Consider the following 20,368-nt stretch of genomic DNA (forward strand, 5'->3'; position numbering starts at 1 on the left):
CTTTTTTTTTCTTTTCTGAAGAAGGGTTTGGATGAAAGCTCAATGTGTAATAGTCTTTTCACTTTGCCTGTCTGAAACTCAGTCTGTCATTTCTATATAGAGAGTAGCAATCTACCTTTTTCATAATATTGTTCGTACTCCATCCTGGACTTTCCTTTGTTATATCTTGCTCCATAATTGTTGATACAGCTGTTACTTTAATATTTACTAATGTTTTTCTTGATGTGTAAACAGATGTACTTACACAGTAACTTTGTAAGCAGCACTTCACAGTGAACTTAATCACCCCCACCCCTTTTTTCCCCCCCCCCCCCCCTTATGGTCCTCTTTGTAGTTTGAATATTCAGTACATGTTTTGTGGCTATGATTCCCAAAAAACAATTCTATAATTCTATAGCTCAAGACTGAGAGTACATAGTATGTAACTGTGGAAACATGCTGAAGACAATCTCATTCTTAAAATGTGTGTTCATCATTCCATTCAACTGATAGTCATTATTCATCATTTGCAATTTTATACCTGTAAAATGATACAGGAAATTATTATATACATTTAAGTTGACAGAATTGTGTTCCTGGGCTAAGTTAATGAGATTACTTTCATTGAGGTCCGTGTTACGTTATGACATTTTGACCCACTGTGAAAGACATTGAGGGTCCCATTTGCTTTTTCACCAGGACTTCTTTCTGTGACTACAACATTGGTGCGATGTAAGTAACACATGGTGAAGTGGAGCCTGTAGCAATAATTCTTGACTCATTGTTTCTTACAGGCCATTGTTTTTTTTTTAATTTTTTGTATTAGTGAGCATTGTGTTTTTAATACATTCCCCTAAACATTTCAGTTGCAACAATTTTTTAATTTGTATTCCAGATTCAGTGTGGCGGAGCTCATTGGCAAGCCAAGATGAGCTTCAGGAGGTCATACAGTTGTTGTCTGTGCAACCTCAACAGGCAACACAACTGCATCATCCAAGTATGCACATGCCAGGTATAGTAAGATTCTAATAATTTGATCGTGTAGTAATAAACTTCAGTGTTTTACCGACTGAAAAGATGTAAACCATATTTTCGGTTAGTATATTAACAGGCAAAATTTTGCACTGTATTTGGCTAAATTATTTTAATGATTGTTTCCATCTAGTGGTTATTGTTGTTGGCTGCCGATGCATAGTTGTTGGATTATTTGTGAACATCTCTGATTATTCTGGGGTAGCAACATTGATACTCCATTTGACAAAGTGGTATCAAATAGGACGGCATGTGCTAAGTGGGAACAACGGGCATTTGTTTTTATGTCATATTGATACACTATGCTATTGCCCTTCTTTGTGATAAACTTTCATTTTCAAGTATGCTGAGTTAAAAGCTTGCTCTATCTGTTGTTTAGATTTCTTTGTAGCACTAAGTGTTCAGCATCATACTCTGCACAAAATAAGAAAAGATTGTTCTCACTTGTCTTCTCATTCAATTTATGGCGACTTGTCATAGCTGGATTTCAGGTTTTTAGTGGCAGCTGTTTTAAAGTGTTACATGGAAAATTTGTTCAGGGATTAAAGTTGATTCAGTTTTAAGTTGTCATCATCAAGATTTAGGTTATTATTAAAAACATGTCTGCTTACGGTGTATGGTTATTAGATCTGTATCAAATTCTCTCTACATTTGCTTGATGTGTCATTGCAAAGAAAAAGAGAGGACACTCTGTCTTGCTCCGTATATAATGGTTTCTTTCTCTGCCATCCATAAATGGAATCTGTGCTATTATTAGTCCTGTTTTATTTTCGTAGTGTGTTTTGGCATGATGCGTTCTGAAGAATATCTGTGGATTCAACCCTTAATAATTTTCTTGGGTTGTTCTAGGTGACTTGTTGTGAGATATAAATTTTTTGTAGAATGTCTGATAGTTAAGATTTTCAACATTGGTGATACACTCCCCCATGAGGCAAATGCTCAAATATCCTGTGAGGCAACTAAGCCTGTAGCAGTTGTGGTGCCATTCTTTTCATGTGGTTTATGTCTCCTGTACATCAATTCCACATTTTTGAGTGTTATTCCACTGGAAGCCATACATATCTTTTATAAGAAATACTTTTCATAGACGAACTGGAGTTTTCTAATGACTTACAATTGAAAGTGTGTGATTGTTGCATTTCATACCACCACACATTTTTACTCCATATATTGGTATGAGCAGTAATTATTAATCAGTAATCTTATGGCCAATCTTTATTCATAAAGAATTACAAAATTCTAGGTTTACTACATGAAGAACTATTCATTAGCCTTTGTATAAGATCGAAATTTTTCAGAATTTGACTGATATTGACAAAAATTTGATCCAGCATTTCCTCAAAGATTGTTGTCATCTTCAAAAAGTCAGATTGAAATCAATACGGTCATAGAAGTTATTAATGTGCAACATAAACAGAGAAGGCTATATCACTCTCCCCAAGACACACATGGAATTAATTAACTTATGCACTTAATGAGGGTGACTGTTGGCTGATAATAGTGTGATTGATTTTGCATTGGCAAGGAATACTCATTTTATTCATAAACCTGCCTAATATTCTATACAAATCCATTATCAACCAGATAACACTGTCATATGTCAACCTTTTCATTGATAACACTTAACTTCATTTATCCTAAATCTCAGAAATTTCTTCCCCATTCATTTCACCATCAGTACTTCCACATTAATAGCTGTCATCTGTTCCACACCAAAAAGTGCCTCCGACATAGCCAGACACATGTGGATGTATTCTGCTAGCTCTGCTTGCAGCAGAGTGAACATAGCCTCTCAGTATAGTGTCTCCCACTTTCTATACCAAATTCATATGGTATGTGAGGGGAAAAATTGTTGGTACTTTTCTGTATGAGCCTGACTTTATCGGATGTTATCATTGTGACCATGACACAGGTGGATACTGTCCCTGCAACGTATCCTCCTTTTCCACAACCCCCAGACTTGATTGTCATAGTCCTTGGCCCCCTACCTGTCTTTTGAGGGAAAAATAGACATTATCTTTTCCACCTGTAGTCTCAGTGTTCCTTCTGACAGTGCCCTAACCTACCACTGCACACAGTATAATCTCTCCTAATTCCCCCCAGTTCCAATTTAGCATAATCCCTCCTAATCCCCTCCAGTTCCAACATAGCGTAATCTCTCCTAATTGAGCAAGCAGCTGCTGGACGGTGCAAAAACACACATTTATACAGAGCCTGTTGGTAGCATTGGGAGATGGGGATACACTCGACATGGCCTGCACCTAAATAGTCTAGGGAAGGATAGATTAGCTGATTTAATTGTAGGTCGTCTAAAGGGGCCCACTATCAGTCAAGGCAAAACCCCTGTGACCCGAAAGGGCATAGGGGCACCTTTTTTAGGATGAACAAGATGTCCAGACAGGCAGCTCTTAAAGGTAAAAAAATAAATGGTTCGAATAAAGGTAGAGGAAACAGTTGTGTTAATATATTTCACCAAAATATCAGGCGATTAAGGAACAAAATAGACGAACTAATAATTTGTTTCGAGAATATTAAAAATACAACAGAAGTTGATGTACTGTGCCTGTCTGAACATCATATAACTACACAAATGGAAAATGTAAATATTAATGGGTATAAACTAGCAACTTATTTTTGTAGAGACAATATGGAGAAAGGAGGAGCTGCCATTTATGTTAAGGGGGAACATAGTTTTAAAAACATAGAAACCGCAAAATTCTGTGTAGAACAGCACATTGAAGTATGCGCTTGTGAGCTTAAATTGGACAGTGGTAAATTCATAATTGTGACTGTGTATAGGTCCCCACTTGGAAATTTTCAAATGTTTCTTAAAAACCTAGATCTCTTGCTGCGTTATCTGTCAGAAAAGGGAAAACACATTATCATTTGTGGAGATTTTAACATAGATTTTCTTAAACACTCAAGCAAGAAGAACGACCTTGAACTATTACTTTGCTCTTACAATCTGACATCAGTCATTGATTTTCCTACTCGTATTGTACAAGACAGTAGCACCCTGATAGATAACATTTTCATAGACCAAGATAAATTAAAAGAAGTAAGCACCTATCCTATTAAGAACAGGCTTTCAGATCACGATTCACAGCTACTTTCAATTCATGACTTTGCTCCATACAGTAATGTGAAAAAAAACAAACAAAATAATATGCCCAATTAACCATATAACAATTCAACAATTTAAGGAAAGCTTGAAAAGGGTAGACTGGGAGGATGTTTATCGGGAACCTGATGCAAATGTTAAATTTAACTTATTCCATGATAAACTTGTGGGTATATTTGAAAACAGTTTTCCTAAGAAATTAGTGAATCATAATTCAAATAAACTTGATAAAAAACCATGGCTGACTAAAGGGATTAAAATTTCTTGTAGCCGGAAATGGGAACTATACCAAGACACTAGAATAAGTCGAGATGAAGAAAAGCTCAACCATTATAAGAAATATTGTATTATATTAAGGAAAGTTATAAAAAAATCCAGAAGTATGTGTATCAAGTCTGAGATTAGCACCTCTGATGACAAAGTTAAAACAATATGGAATATAGTTAAAAGGGAAACAGGGCAACCAAGGTCACAGGACAACAGTATTACTGTTAAGCACAATGAAAAGCTTATAAATGAAAAATCACAGGTTGAAAATATTTTTAATAATCATTTTATAAATGTAGTGGAAAATATAGGCACCAGCTGCTCACCAGATAGGGCAGAACTCTATATGAAAGAGACATTCCCGGTGCAAACAAATGAAATTGAAATCCTACCCACCTCACCGTCTGAAATTAAGAAAATAATAAATTCACTTAAGAATAAAAACTCACATGGAACTGATGGTATCTCCAATAGATTACTAAAATCTTGTCCACACCTGATTAGTCGAGTTCTTAGCCATATATGTAATAGCTCATTGAATCAGGGAATATTTCCTGACAGATTGAAATATGCCATAGTTAAACCCTTGTATAAAAAAGGTGACAAGACAGACAATAATTATCGTCCTATTTCACTTCTGACATCCTTCTCAAAAGTGTTTGAAAAAGTAATGTACTCAAGAGTAACTTTACACATTAGTGGGAATAACGTTTTAACAAAATTTCAGTTCAGTTTTCAGAAAGGTGTTTCAACAGATACTGCTATACACGCTTTCACTGATCAAATTTTAAATGCTATGGATAGCAGAACATCACCAACTGGGATTTTCTGTTATCTCTCTAAGGCTTTTGATTGTGTGGATCATGAAATCCTCTTAGATAAGCTGAAGTACTATGGAATGAATGGTTCAGTACACAGATGGTTCACTTCATATTCAACTGGTAGAATGCAGAAGGTTGAAACAGTAAACCCACATAGTACACAAAGGGCATCAGATTATTCAGACTGCTCACCAGATATGGCAGAACTCTATATGAAAGAGGCATTCCCGGGGGAATGGGGTACCACAGGGTTCTGTCTTGGGGCCTTTATTGTTTTTAATATATGTTAATGACTTGCCTAATTATATTCATGAAGATGCAAACTTGGTTCTCTTTGCAGATGACACAAGTATTGTAATCAAGCCTAAAAAGCAAGAATCAGCTGAGGAAAATGCAAATAATGTTTTTCAAAGAGTTATTAGGTGGTTTTCCGCAAATGGACTTTCATTGAACTTTGAAAAAACACTGTACATACAGTTCAGTGCAGGGAAAGGCATAACACCGGAAATAAATATAGAGTGTGGGGGAAAATCTTTAGCTAAAGCAGATTGTTCAAAATTTCTGGGTGTCTGTATTGATCAGAATTTAAACTGGAAGACACACATTGACAATCTAATGAAACGATTGAGCTCAGCTACCTATGCTATTAGTGTCATTGCAAATTTTGGAGACAAGCACATCAGTAAGTTAGCTTACCATGCATATTTTCATTCATTGCTTTCTTACAGAATCATCTTTTGGGGCAATTCATCACTAAGAAAGAAGGTATTTATTGCACAAAAACGTGTTATCAGAATAATGTCTGGGGCTCATCCAAGATCATCTTGTAGACAATTATTTAAAGAATTAGGGATATTGCCAGTAGCTTCACAATATATATACAGCCTAATGAAATTTGTTGTTAGTAACCCAGATCACTTCAGAATTAATAATAGCACAGTCCACAGCTACAATACTAGGAGACAGGGTGACCTTCACTACCGTTCATTGAATTTGACATTGGCACAAAAGGGGGTGAATTATTCTGCCACAAAGATTTTTGGTCAATTGCCAAACAATATCAAAAGTCTGACAGACAACCAATCGGCATTCAAAAGTAAGTTAAGGGAATTCCTGAATGACAACTCCTTCTACTCCATAGATAAATTTTTAGACACAGGCCAAAGAAATACAGTAAGCATTAACAATTGTACCGTATATAAGACTAACAATGATTATTTGGGATAAATGAATCTTGTGTACTTTGACACGTTCCACATCATTACGAAAGAATCGTGTTCATGATCCATGGAACAAGTAATATAACTAACTAACTAACTAACTAACTAACCTCCAGTTTCATTTATCCATCTCCTCACTCAACACACCTTCCATTTCCCAATTGCCAGTCCTAGCCAAGATCGCTACTCGCCCCAGTCAGGTGGAAGCATTGAGAGACAACTGTGTGTGTGTGTGTGTGTGTGTGTGTGTGTGTGTGTGTGTGTGTGTGTTTATTATCAATGACAAATAACTTACTTTATCCAAAAGCTAAGCAATTTTCCGTCTTTTCTACATGCCTTTCCACTGCTCAGCACCTCCTGTATTTGGTGAGTAGGGATCTATCCTTGTTTACATATTATTTTCTTTATTAGGTGTTGATGTGGTATTGAATTAAAAGTTTGTAGATAGTCAAGAAGCACTGAAGCCAACTGGCTTCCCCTGTCCATACAGTACATACAATATAACAGATAAACGCTGCAAGTAGATGCCCATGGTCATTGTTTACAAAATCTGTGCTATAACCATAGAGAACCATGTCAGAGCTCAGGTTATGTGCTAGAATAAGGCTAAAAATAGAAATGGGTGATACAGAATGGTAATTCTTAGACTCAAGTTTTGCTGTGTTTGTAGATTTGCATGGTTTTTACTCTCATGGAAACGTGGCCATTAAATAAATTTGCAAGGGATATACAGTAAATCATGATCAAAAGTGGAGTTAACTCAGATTTCTGCATTGAACCGGACAGACTATTAAGCACTGTGACCTTGTTAAATTTTAGAAATGTCAGTAGGTTTTCAACACTATATGCATTGATTGTTATATGACTCATCTTTGCAGTTGTACTTCAGATGAACAATGGCAGTATTCCATGATTTTCCATGTGCTAGAATTATGAATGGAATTCAACATTTCAACTATAGTTATGCTATTGTGTCCTATGCCATCAATGTTTATTATTGTTTATTAATAGTTCTGCTACTGACAGGCTTTACTTGTGACAAGGATATCGTATGTTTTTGGGGTAGACCCTATGACGGGATTTTACTGTGGTACTTACTAAAGGTTTCAGGCATTGCCCCACTAATAATCAGATTCATTTTTATTAAATATTGCCTAGTTTCCTCTTTTTAGTTCACATTGTGTCTATTGTGGAGCAGGTACATACCTGCTTGTTCTTCAATGTACATATTTTGATAGAACTTGATAAGAAATTCATTTGATTGTCATCCAAACTTTCTTGACATGTTCGTTGCCTGAAGTAAGTGATTCTGCTTCCTATTGCAGAGATACGGTGATTTCCTCCTCCTTTAATACACTGAGTGTGTAGTCTTTTCTATTTCTTTCTGTAATCCTTAGTTCCTTGAAGATTATTATTTTTGCAACCCCATCACTTCCCCATATAGGATGAGAGGGTAATCTTATTGGGACCTATGTAAAAGGCAATTCAGTTAGAAATCTGTCTGATTGATGTCTGACAAATTAGTGTTGATGATTAAGTAAAAATTTGGGTTAGTACTGGAGGTAGAGAATGTGTATGAGGAATTTTCTCAACAAGTCATTTTTATTGGATAATTAGAAAAATTTTGTGAAACTGCAAAATGTGAGATTTCTCTGTTAAGACACACTGTAGTTTTACTACTTCCATTGACTCTGATGTGTTCTATAGATTGGTGTCTTTGGACAAGAAAAGGGGAAAAAAATGGAAAACTGCTCATAACAGTGCAGAACTTCTGGGAATTATTATCGAATGAAGATGAAATAACTTTTCTGACACCCTAAGATGTCATTGTTTCTCTGCATGCAGGAAAATTACAGGATGGTTATAAGCTACTGTTCATTGCTTCTCTAACTGTTGTTAAAATTAATTCTGTAGTTTTTTGTGTAATCTTACATTAGAGTATCTTGGGCCAAAATAATACAATAGTTTAGACAAAAATTATCAGTATTGTAGAAGAAAATAATTTTCAGTATGTTTTGCAGCATTTATTGTTGTGACTGTGCCCTCTTGTAATGTTTTGTGGTTCCTAGCTGGATTAGGCGGAGGTGGTATGGTAGGTGGGTGGCCAGTTTCTACTCACTACAACACAAAATGCACACGTGGTTTTCACTTTATTACAGGAACCAATTGAGTACTTAACTTCAGTGGCATCTATTCTAAAGTTCTGTGGTTAACAGTAATCAACTAACATGAACTAATTCTTGAATATTGTCCATGTCCATATCACAACTATATACAATGACTAACAATCCCTCACAGCTAACTAAGGTGCAAGGCGGAGACTATCTCGGCGAAAGACTAGAGCACTGTGTGACGTATTGAGGTGAAAAGCGAAGTGAGTCCCGATGTGATGTACAGAGATACAGATTGGCAGATTGAGGCATTGAGAGAGCTCGGTTGGTGGTGGCGGCAGCAGCCTATATACAAGCTGCCTGGGGAGGGGAGGGGGGGGGGGGGCGTTATCAGAGTTTAGCCTCGAGGCGTGTCTTCGTCTTCTGTTGTCATAGGCATGCCTAGTTTAGCACCTGCTATACAATGAATCCTAGTGCTGACCAGTGTGTTGGCTAAGGCATACACCAGCACATTTATTATGACCCCTGGTGCTGCTGTGCTTTGCTATCACTAGGTATAACACCACCTTCTCCATGTCTGGTTGAATGTACAATATTTTAACTCTTTGCTAGTGGCCGGCTTTAATAATAACTATGAGCTCGACTTGTTAGTCAGTTTCGACTTGCTTTCTTGCTGTGCTCAGTAACTTCTTTTCCGAAGTGCAAGTGCTTCACTGGAAGAGAGCATGGGGACTGCTATCTTTAGCTATGTAAATTAATTTCAATAGCAACTATGGTTGAAGCACTGTATTTTCTCCCATAAACTTACACAATTACAACTCACAACCGTATAACAATAACTGTTAATCTGTACATTCATCCAAAATCAGCCAATCTCTTTTGTGCCTTTACTACTATTGACATTCTTGGCGTGGTCTGCTTGTGTATTCTATGGCTTCCCCTCCAAAATACCTTCAGCTGGTGGCAGTGTGGAATAGCACTCTCCAACAGCAAGTGGAGATGCCTGCTCACTGCTCAGGCTGCACATACAAGTAGCACCTTATCTCACTTGACGATGCATAAAGAGACATCTCTTGTTGGTGTACTGTTCTTACAAATCCATCTAAGCTATATATAATATCTGTATTTCATTCACACAGCTGTCATCCATAATTTGAAGAGCCTAACTGTTTGCTATGGCCTTTCCCATGAAATGTTAGGGAACACCATAGTTTTTGTACATGTGCTGTAATCCATTCATCATAAGAATAAACCTGATGTAAACAAACACAAACGTGATGAGTGGTCAGAAACTGTAGCACACGTACACTGGTGTTACGCTGTTCGAAGTAGGTCCTACTAATGTATTAGGTATCTTGAAGGTGGCAGGGGTTAAATACAGAGACTGAAAGGCTATTTACAATTTGTACAGAAACCAGGTGGCAGTTATCACAGTCGAGGGGCATGAAAGGGAAGCAGTGGTTAAGAAGGGAGTGAGACAGGGTTGTAGCCTATCCCTGATGTTATTCAATCTGTATATTTAGCAGGCAGTAAAGGAAACAAAAGAAAAGTTCAGAGTAATTATCGAAGTCCATGGAGAAGAAATAAAAACTTTAATGTTCGCCGATGACATTGTAATTCTGTAAGAGACAGCAAAGGACCTGGAAGAGCAGTTAAATGGAATGGACTGTGTCTTGAAAGGAGGACATAAGACGAACATCATCAAAAGCAAACCGAAGATAATGGAATGTAGTCGAGTTAACTCGTGTGATGCTGAGGAAATTAGATTAGGAAATGAGACACTTAGAGTAGTAAAGGAGTTTTGCTATTTGGGGAGCAAAATAACTGATGATGGTTGAAGTAGAGAGGATATAAATTGTAGACTGTCAATGGTAAGGAAAGCGTTTCTGAAGAAGAGAAATTTGTTAACATCGAGTATAGATTTAAGTGTCAGGATGTCTTTTCTGAAAGTGTTTGTATGGAGTATAGCCATGTATGGCAGTGAAATGTGGACGATAAATAGTTTAGACAAGAAGAGAATAGAAGCTTTCGAAATGTGGTTCTACAGAAGAATGTTGAAGATTGGATGGGTAGATCACATAAGTAATGAGGAGGTATTGAACAGAATTGGGGAGAAGTGAAATTTGTGGCACAATTTGACTAGAAGAAGGGATCAGTTGGTAGGACATATTCTGAGACATCAAGGGATCACCAATTTAGTATTGGAGGGCAGAACGGAGGGTAAAAATCGTAGAGGGAGACCAAGAGATGCATACACTAAACAGATTCAGAAGGATGTAGGTTGCAGTAGGTACTGGGAGATGAAGATGCTTGCACAGGATAGAGTAGCGTGGAGAGCTGCATCAAACCAGTCTCTGGACTGAAGACCACAACAAGAAGAAGTTACTTTAAATGAAACTTTAAGACACGCAAATGTATTAACAGCCATCAGCGATTTCCTTAATCACACTTCATCCACGTAGTTTTTATTTAAAAAACCGTGTACAGTCACAGCCTCTGCAGTGTTGTGCTCTGATTGTCATGATGTTAATGTGCAGTATGAAAATAGCTGAGGTTTCTGTCTGATCTGCAGTGAAATATGCACATGGAACATGGTTAAAAAGTGCTGAGAATAGGCTGTTCTTAATGTTTTTCATAAATTTATGGAGGTAATCGGTTTTGAAGGTTACCCACCATTTTATATAGTGTAGTTGATAAATAATCACAAACTGCATGTGCAGCACAGTTGGTAGTGTAGTGGGATGTGAACGAATTGCGGTTTTTCGTGTATAAATGCAAATCTCCCCAGTGTTAATTTTTTTCTCATTACTTTGAAATACCTACATCTCGTAATTATAAAACTCGTCATCATTTTTTATGAATAATGCTCGTCTTCTTATTTATAATTACATATCGGGTGCAAAATTCCTGTTTCCATTTCAAATACACATGCTAAATGCAACTATCATACTGTAACTAATGCACGCAGCTATTTCAAACGTCACTGCCAAACGCTGGCAGTAAGTAATACCTTCAGTGGCTTCAGTATTTAACTATATGGTGAAATCCTTCAGTACTCCAGTACTCTCTTGTGTTACACACAGCTTATGCAGAAAAATTACCCTGTGGTTAAGTCAGGAGTTTTCATCATCCTTGTTTTTAATTAAAATAGTACATTAGCTCAAAATGATAATGTATTGCAGTTTTCATCTAGTCATTTAAGGAGCATATTGTTGAAGATTTGCAGTGTATTATTTCATTGTTGTTGTTATGGTTTTCAGTCCTGAGACTGGTTTGATGCAGCTCTCCATGCCACTCTATCCTGTACAAGCTTCTTCATCTCCCAGTACCTACTGCAACCTACATCCTTCTGCTTAGTGTACTCATCTCTTGGTCTCCCTCTAAGATTTGTACCCTCCACGCTGCCCTCTAATACTAAATTGGTGATCCCTTGATGCCTCAGAACATGTCCTACCAACCGATCCCTTCTTCTGGCCAAGTTGTGCCACAAACTTCTCTTCTCCCCAATCCTATTCAATACTTCCTCATTAGTTATGTGATCTACCCATCTAATCTTCAGCATTCTTCTGTAGCACCACATTTCGAAAACTTCTATTCTCTTTTTGTCCAAACTAGTTATCGTCCATGTTTCACTTCCATACATGGCTACACTCCATGCAAATACTTTCAGAAATGACTTCCTGACACTTAAATCTATACTCGATGTTAACAAATTTCTCTTCTTCAGAAACGCTTTTCTTGCCATTGCCAGTCTACATTTTGTATCCTCTCTACTTCAGCCATCATCAGTTATTTTGCTCCCCGAACAGCAAAACTCCTTTACTACTTTCAGTGTCTCATTTCCTAATCTAATTCCCTCAGCATCACCTGACTTTATTCGACTACATTCCATTATCCTCGTTTTGCTTTTGTTGATGTTCATCTTATATCCTCCTTTCAAGACACTATCCATTCCGTTCAACTGCGCTTCCAAGTCCTTTGCTGTCTCTGACAGAATTACGATGTCATCTGCGAACCTCAACATTTTTATTTCTTCTCCATGGATTTTAATACCTACTCCAAATTTTTCTTTTCTTTCCTTCACTGCTTGCTCAATATACAGATTGAATAACATCAGGGATAGACTACAACCCTGTCTCACTCCCTTCCCAACCACTGCTTCCCTTTCATGCCCCTCGACTCTTATACCTTCCATCTGGTTTCTGTACAAATTGTAAATAGCCCTTCGCTCCCTGTATTTTACCCCTGCTACCTTCAGAATTTGAACGAGAGTATTCCAATCAACATTGTCAAAAGTTTTCTCTTAAGTCTACAAATGCTAGAAATGTAGGTTTGCCTTTTCTTAATCTTTCTTCTAAGATAAGTCGTAATTTTAGTATTGCCTCACATGTTCCAACATTTCTGCGGAATCCAAACTGATCTTCACCAAGGTCCGCTTCTACCAGTTTTTCCATTGGTCTGTAAATAATTCGCATTAGTATTTTGCAGCTGTGACTTATTAAACTGATAGTTCGGTAATTTTCACATCTGTCAACACCTGCTTTCTTTGGGATTGTAATTATTATATTCTTCTTGAAGTTTGAGGGTATTTCGCCTGTCTCATACATTTTGCTCACCAGATGGTAGTTTTTTGTCAGGACTGGCTCTCCCAAGGCCGTCAGTGGTTCCAATGGAATGTTGTCTACTCCAAGGGCCTTGTTTCGACTCAGATCTTTCAGTGCTCTGTCAAACTCTTCAAGCAGTATCGTATCTCCCATTTCATCTTCATCTACATTCTCTTCCATCTCTATAATATTGTCCTCTAGTACATCGCCCTTGTATAGACCCTGTATATACTTCTTCCATCTTTCTGCTTTCCATTCTTTGGTTAGAACTGGGTTTCCATCTGCGCTCTTGATATTCATACAAGTGGTTCTCTTATCTCCAAAGGTCCCCTTAATTTTCTGTAGGCAGTATCTATCTTACCCCTAGTGAGATAAGCCTCTACATACTTACATTTGTCCTCTAGCCATCCCTGCTTAGCCATTTTGCACTTCCTGTTGATCTCATTTTTGAGACGTCTATATTCCTTTTTGCCTGCTTCACTTACTGCATTTTTATATTTTCTCCTTTCATCAATTAAATTCAATATTTCTTCTGTTACCCAAGGATTTTTACTAGCCCTTGTATTTTTACCTACTTGATCATCTGCTGCCTTCACTACTTCATCCCTCAAAGCTACCCATTCTTCTTCTACCGTATTTCTTTCCCCCATTCCTGTCAATTGCTCCCTTATGCTCTCCCTGAACCTCTGTACAACCTCTGATTCTTTTAGTTTATCCAGGTCCGATCTCCTTAAATTCCCACCTTTTTGCAGTTTCTTTAGTTTTAATCTACAGGTCATAACCAATAGATTGTGGTCAGAGTCCACATCTGCCCCTGGAAATGTCTTACAATTTAAAACCTGGTTCCTAAATCTCTGTCTTACCATTATATAATCCATCTTAAACCTGTCAGTATCTCCAGGCGTCTTCCATGTATACAGTCTTCTTTTATGGTTCTTGAACCAAGTATTAGCTATGATTAAGTTGTGCTCTGTGCAAAATTCTACCAGGCTGCTTCCTCTTTCATTTCTTTGCCCCAGTCCATATTCACCTACTATGTTTCCTTCTCTCCCTTTTCCTACTACCGAATTCCAGTCACCCATGACTATTAAATTTTCGTCACCCTTCACTATCTGAATAATTTCTTTTAATTGATCATACATTTCTTCAATTTCTTCGTCATCTGCAGAGCTAGTTGGCATATAAACTTGTACTACTGTAGTAGGTGTGGGCTTCGTATCTATCTTGGCCACAATAATGCGTTCACTATGCTGTTTGTAGTAGCTTACCCACACTCCAATTTTTTTTATTCATTATTAAACCTACTCCTGCATTACCCCTATTTGATTTTGTGTTTATAACCCTGTAGTCACCTGACCAGAAGTCTTGTTCCTCCTGCCTCCGAACTTCACTAATTCCCACTATATCTAACTTTAACCTATCCATTTCCCATTTTAAATTTTCTAACCTACCTGCCCGATTAAGTGATTTGACATTCCACGCTCCAATCCGTAGAATGCCAGTTTTCTTTCTCCTGATAACGATATCCTCTTGAGTAGTGCCCGCCCAGAGATCCGAATGGGGGACTATTTTACCTCCGAAATATTTTACCCAAGATCATCATTTAATCATACAGTAAAGCTGCATGCCCTCGGGAAAGATTACGGCCGTAGTTTCCCCTTGCTTTCAGCCATTCGCAGTACCAGCACAGCAAGGCCGTTTTGGTTACTGTTACAAGGCCAGATCAGTCAATTATCCAGACTATTGCCCCTGCAACTACTGAAAAGGCTGCTGCCCCTCACACGTTTGTCTGGCTTCTCAACAGATACCCCTCCGTTGTGGTTGCACCTGCGGTACGGCTATCTGTATTGCTGAGGCACACAAGCCTCCCCACCAATGGCAAGGTCCATGGTTCATGGAGGGAGGATTATTTCTTTCTGTTTACAAATTAAATGACATTGCAAGCTATATTGCTCCTCTGCTTGTCTCTTTTTACATGTTAACTGCAGCTGGCCATGTCACTGCAGGCTAGCTGTACCATCTGACCAGCCAGTGCCGTTGAAGTTAAGTGCACTGGTAAAGCCATTGTCCCATATTATCGCTAAGTCGATGTGTGCGTGACCCACAGCACAACACGTACCCTTATTATTGTACTTGACAGTACTTGAGACAGCTTGTCTGCAGTCCCACATGAAACTGAAATCCAATGAGGTTCCAGCAAAAGTGGAGGAATACGTAGTGCAATGTTTACATCAGGTGTATTCTTATGATGAACGGATCTGTCACGGAGCTGGAGTGTGAATTACTTTTCTTACACCATTTTACATCTGATAAATAGGCTCTACCCATTAATATTTCTCTCTCTTGTTGTGGGATGTAGCAGGTTTTCCAATAAGTGCAGTGTGTCTCACAGGCTCAGTTGCAATTTCAGTGGAAAATGGCACCTTGGACATATTGGTTAAGGGGGTGAGTGTAATACCCTGAGTTCACCCTGACCCATGTATTCCCTGTAAAGTGCCCCTAGTCCCACTACCATTTACATGCTTCTCACAGCCAAATGGATGAGTAATGGTAGAGCTTATAGTTTCTGTAGAGGCGATGATATCCACAGGGGGGGGATAGTCCTTGAATTATATTTAGTATCTTGCTCCCACCATACTCATTTGCAGCAGCTTCCAGTTGCTTCACAGTAATCAGGATAATTTCCAGTTGCTTATGAATAGGAGTTATCTTATCTCTACCCACAATCAGCATTCACAGTGGGGCAGTATGATTAATGCCTGGTGCAGTGTTATACAAAACAGTAAGCAAATAACTTTAAGCATGCTGTTCCTCTTTTAATTTAATTTCTGGATATGGTATGCTACATGAATTAAAAGTTTGCTTTAAAAATTGAAGTGACTTTTACCCAACAAAGAGATTTCTGTTTTATCAAGAGAAAAATGAGGTATAAATTTTACTGTTCCATTAAGCTACATGGGACTTCGTAAAAAAAATGTTGAAAGGAAAAAATAATTTTAGCATGACAAGATAGTTATACAGGGTGTTACAAAAAGGTACGGCCAAACTTTCAGGAAACATTCCTCACACACAAATAAAGAAAAGATGTTATGTGGACATGTGTCCAGAAACCCTTAATTTCCATGTTAGAGCTCATTTTAGTTTCGTCAGTATGTTCTTCCACCTACTCTCAATGGAGTACGTTATCATGATTTCATACAGGATACTCTACCTGTGCTGCTAGAACACGTGCCTTTACAAGTACGACACAACATGTGGTTCATGCATGATGGAGCTCCTGCACATTTCAGCCGAAGTGTTCGTACGCTTCTCAACAACAGATTTGGTGGCCAATGGATTGGTAGAGGCGGAACAATTCCATGGCCTCCACGCTCTCCTGACCTCAACCCTCATGACTTTCATTTATGGGGCATTTGAAAGCTCTTGTCTACGCAACCCTGGTACCAAATGTAGAGACTCTTCGTGCTCGTATTGTGGACGGCTGTGATACAATATGCCATTCTCCAGGGCTGCATCAGCGCATCAGGGAATTAACAGTGTTCCTAATGAATGGCACTTGATATTCTTTTTGAAAATAACTGCAGATGAAAGACTTTCCTGACTGTGCAGAAATCATTAATGGTGTTCTACAAAGTTCACTCTCAAGTCCCTTGTTTTTCCTCATATTTGTAAACGAACTTCTGTTAGTTGCATGTCAACCAGAATTAGTTTTTTTTTTACGAATGATACAAATATTACAAAAAGCCCTAATGGACACTTGAAACAGAGAAAATTGTAGACAATCTGTGTGGAAGGGTTATTGAAAGGCAAACAGAACCTCCAAACTTTTGCAGTGTACATTTACAACTCACTTGGTTATGATTATTGATCTATTACTTTGTTGGTGAAACACTACTGTACACACTTCTCAGTAGTCAATATACATTACATTTTCTAGCTTGCTTCAAAGCATTATTGAAATGATATGTCTGACTGGCAGTGCAGGATGTAAATTCAGTGAAAACAGTTTTTTTTTACAGGAGCGAGGGATGTAGCTACCCTTCTCTGGTTATATATATCCTTGGCTGCTTTCAAGCTAACTTTTAAAGACTGAAGAGCTCTATTACAGTCTTTTATTCCTTTCACAGATTGATCTCAAAATCACCTGGTTGGATTTAAAGGGGGGGGGGGGGGTTGAATTAGGATGATGGTGGCTTACATTCTCTAAATTGTATATGTGTATTTATTTTAGTTAGTCAGATTTTCTTTCAAATCCATCCAGAGTATACACGAGCACATTGTTCAAAAAAGAAAAAAAAACCTCTGCGGAGATTGTAGATCCCAAATACATCAAAAAGGTAAAACAGATTGTTGTAGGCTAAGGTAAAAAGAAAAACATGAAATAGATACACACTATGGACAAATGAATGTGTTCATGGGTGAGAAGAGAGCTGTGGATAACAACTTGAGGCTGTGGGAAATGAAAATGTAAGAGAAAATTGTACTGTGGGCTGTACAATGGTTCTATGGTGTGGCGACATCTATTTGCACCAAGTAAGGTGGCTCAGTGGCTAGCTCACTGGGCTTGCATTCAGGAGGATGATGGTTCAATCCTGCATCCGGCCACCCTGATTTATGCTTTCCGTGATTTCCCTAAATCGCTCCAGGTAAATGTCGGGATGGTTCCTTTGATAGGGCATGGTGACTTCCTTCCCTAATCCGAAGAGATGGATGACCTCGCTTTCTGGGCTCCTCTCCCAAACAACCCAACCCAACCCTTTATTTGCATGTTTGCAATCATTGTGTGGGGCTAAACGAAGTTACCTCGTGAATATCCCATCAACCCAAAAAGTTTTGGGACTGGATTAATAAAAAATTGAGTATAGTTAAGATGTGTTCTACATAGTCTCCCTCCATTGGACTACAGTGCTCAGAACATTCTTAAACAATGTGAGACTGTCAACTCACACATCACATTGCCTTGAATGTTACCTTTGTCGTTAAAACATTGATCCTACATTTTGTCATTTTGTGGTAGGTTTGTATTGATAACACCAATTTTTGTCACTTCTGACGATTCTTTCCAGAAAATTCATCAAGTCACAACAGTGTCCATACATAGTTGTTTTTATTTAGGAGTTGAGGTGTGCGAGTCAAACTTTGCGCACACTTTCCTCTTCTTCCAAACATGCTGGAGAATGACTTTAACACTTGATTTAGAGATGATGCTCCACGGAAATTTGTACCTCTGTGATATTCACACACTATGACTGCACATCCACTACTTAAAACTGCCTGCTCACAACCATCTCATTGAATGCACATCTGTTGTTTACAGTTATTAGTTCAAGCTGTCATGTAGTTACTTTATTGGTGTTATATGCCAGGAACAAAATTAGTCTCTGATCTTTTTGGGTGGATGAGATTTTTGGAAAAAAGGGTTATAGATTTAAAGATAAAATGAGGTAATTTGCTGCCTAAATAATGCTGAATTCTAGCTAAGATGCTACCCATCGTTCCACATTGATTTTCGTATCTCCAGACTCTGCCATTCCCTATCCTTGAGTAAACTGATAGTTGAGAAACAAATGTTTATGACACAGACATCCCTGAAACACCTCTGCTCCTTTAGCAAAATACTGTTACCATGCAACCCCAACTACCTACATCCTATCCCCCATACTGAAACCCTCTGTCTCCACCATCTGGAAGAGCACTCCAGAAACCATGCACCACCTCCAAAATTAAAATTATTCGAATTTACTGACATCATATTCCCCCAATGGAAGTATCACTGCTCATAAATATCTGTCATATTCCCCTCTCCCATGAACTCACTTTCCAACTGCTCACAGCACAGAGAACCTATGTTTTGTCTGCCATAATCTCCAAAACTCACTCCCAGCATCCTACAAAATACGGAACCCAAACAAATCCAAAGCACTGTTGTCGACCTTTCTACCAAAACCTTCAATCCTATTCAAGTTTCAGTCCTACTCAAAGGTCCCACCTTTATTCTAATAGTCAAGTCCAGTTATTTAAACTCATCAGAGACCCATTATGCTTCTCCTGACGCATACAGTGGAAGCACTTGTTTTGCCAACAGTCACTCGAACCAAACCAACACAAATCAAACATTCAGCCTTGCCTCTGCCAATTCATACCTCCATCTGACCATGTCCCTCCCCTACTCCTACCTAACCATCCCTTGCTTACCTTCCAGGAGTTCCTTACCTCCAACTTCATCTCACCTTCCTTTCTGAAACCCCTTCCTGAAAACACAAACTTCTCAACAAAGAAAAGAAAAGCCATCCACAACCTCAAGGCAGACCCCCGATATAATCTTCCTCCCTGCAGACTAATGCTCCATGAACAACATCGATTATCTCATAGAAGACATCTATCTGTGTGACTCTCTTCCACCTACAAGCCCTACAGTACTGTTCCCATTCCAAAAGTCGAGCATCATTTAGAATCCCTACTCAAATGCTTGTGACTCGTCCTAGATTCTCCCTTCAAATCCATATCCCTTCTCACCCCAATCACACCAGTTATTCGTGCTTCCCAAAATTCATAAAACAAACAATCTTGGTCCTGGACACACCATTGTAGAAGTTGGCTTTTGTTGACCAACACTTCCAATCAATTGCCCCTGGCCTAGCTTCTCATGTCAAGGACAGGAATCACTTCCTTCATTAACTCTCAATCATCCCATTATGTCACCATATGGATACCTGTCCAGCACTGTTGACTCCGCCTCCCTATACACCAACATCGTTATATCCGTGACTTTGCCCTTATTGAATACTACCTCCCCCAAAGTCACCTAATTCCTTATAGATCAACAAACTACATCCTTATACTTCTCTTTTGAGGGAAAGATAAACATAAAAAAATATATGGCACAGCTATGGACACCCGCATGCACCCTCCTATGTCAACTTGTTTGTGGGCCATGTAAAAGAAACCTTCTCACACCACTTGCCTGCTACAGGTTTATTGATGATGTCTTCATGATCTGGACCCAGGCCCAAGAAACACTGATGTCATTCCTCCGCAGACACAACACTTTTTCTCCCACTTGTTTCACCAGTTACTCACCAGCCTAGTGTGCCACCTTCCTGGATGTTGACATCTGTCTCTCTGATGGCTCTGTGCAAACTTCCGACCCCATCAAATTTAGTGGCCATCAACAGTACCTGCATTTTGATAGGTGTCATCCCTCCCAAACCAA

The 20,368-nt window shown here is 38.5% G+C and overlaps 1 protein-coding gene across 5 annotated transcripts in view; it reads left to right on the forward strand.

Annotated features, from left to right (window-relative positions):
- The window catches only part of LOC126266879 (uncharacterized), a 268,806-nt gene that overhangs the window by 132,167 nt on the left and 116,271 nt on the right, over nt 1-20,368 (forward strand). For all 5 annotated transcript variants that reach the window (XR_007548941.1, XM_049971539.1, XM_049971537.1 and 2 more), the window contains one exon: nt 875-991. Coding sequence is in view for 4 of the 5 variants with exons in the window: in XM_049971539.1 (XP_049827496.1) it covers nt 875-991 (117 nt within the window). In the remaining variant the exon portion in view is untranslated. The remainder of the gene's footprint in view (nt 1-874; nt 992-20,368) is intronic.

This window comes from Schistocerca gregaria, chromosome 4 (genome assembly GCF_023897955.1).
Source record: "Schistocerca gregaria isolate iqSchGreg1 chromosome 4, iqSchGreg1.2, whole genome shotgun sequence".
Taxonomy (NCBI): Eukaryota; Metazoa; Arthropoda; class Insecta; order Orthoptera; family Acrididae; genus Schistocerca; species Schistocerca gregaria.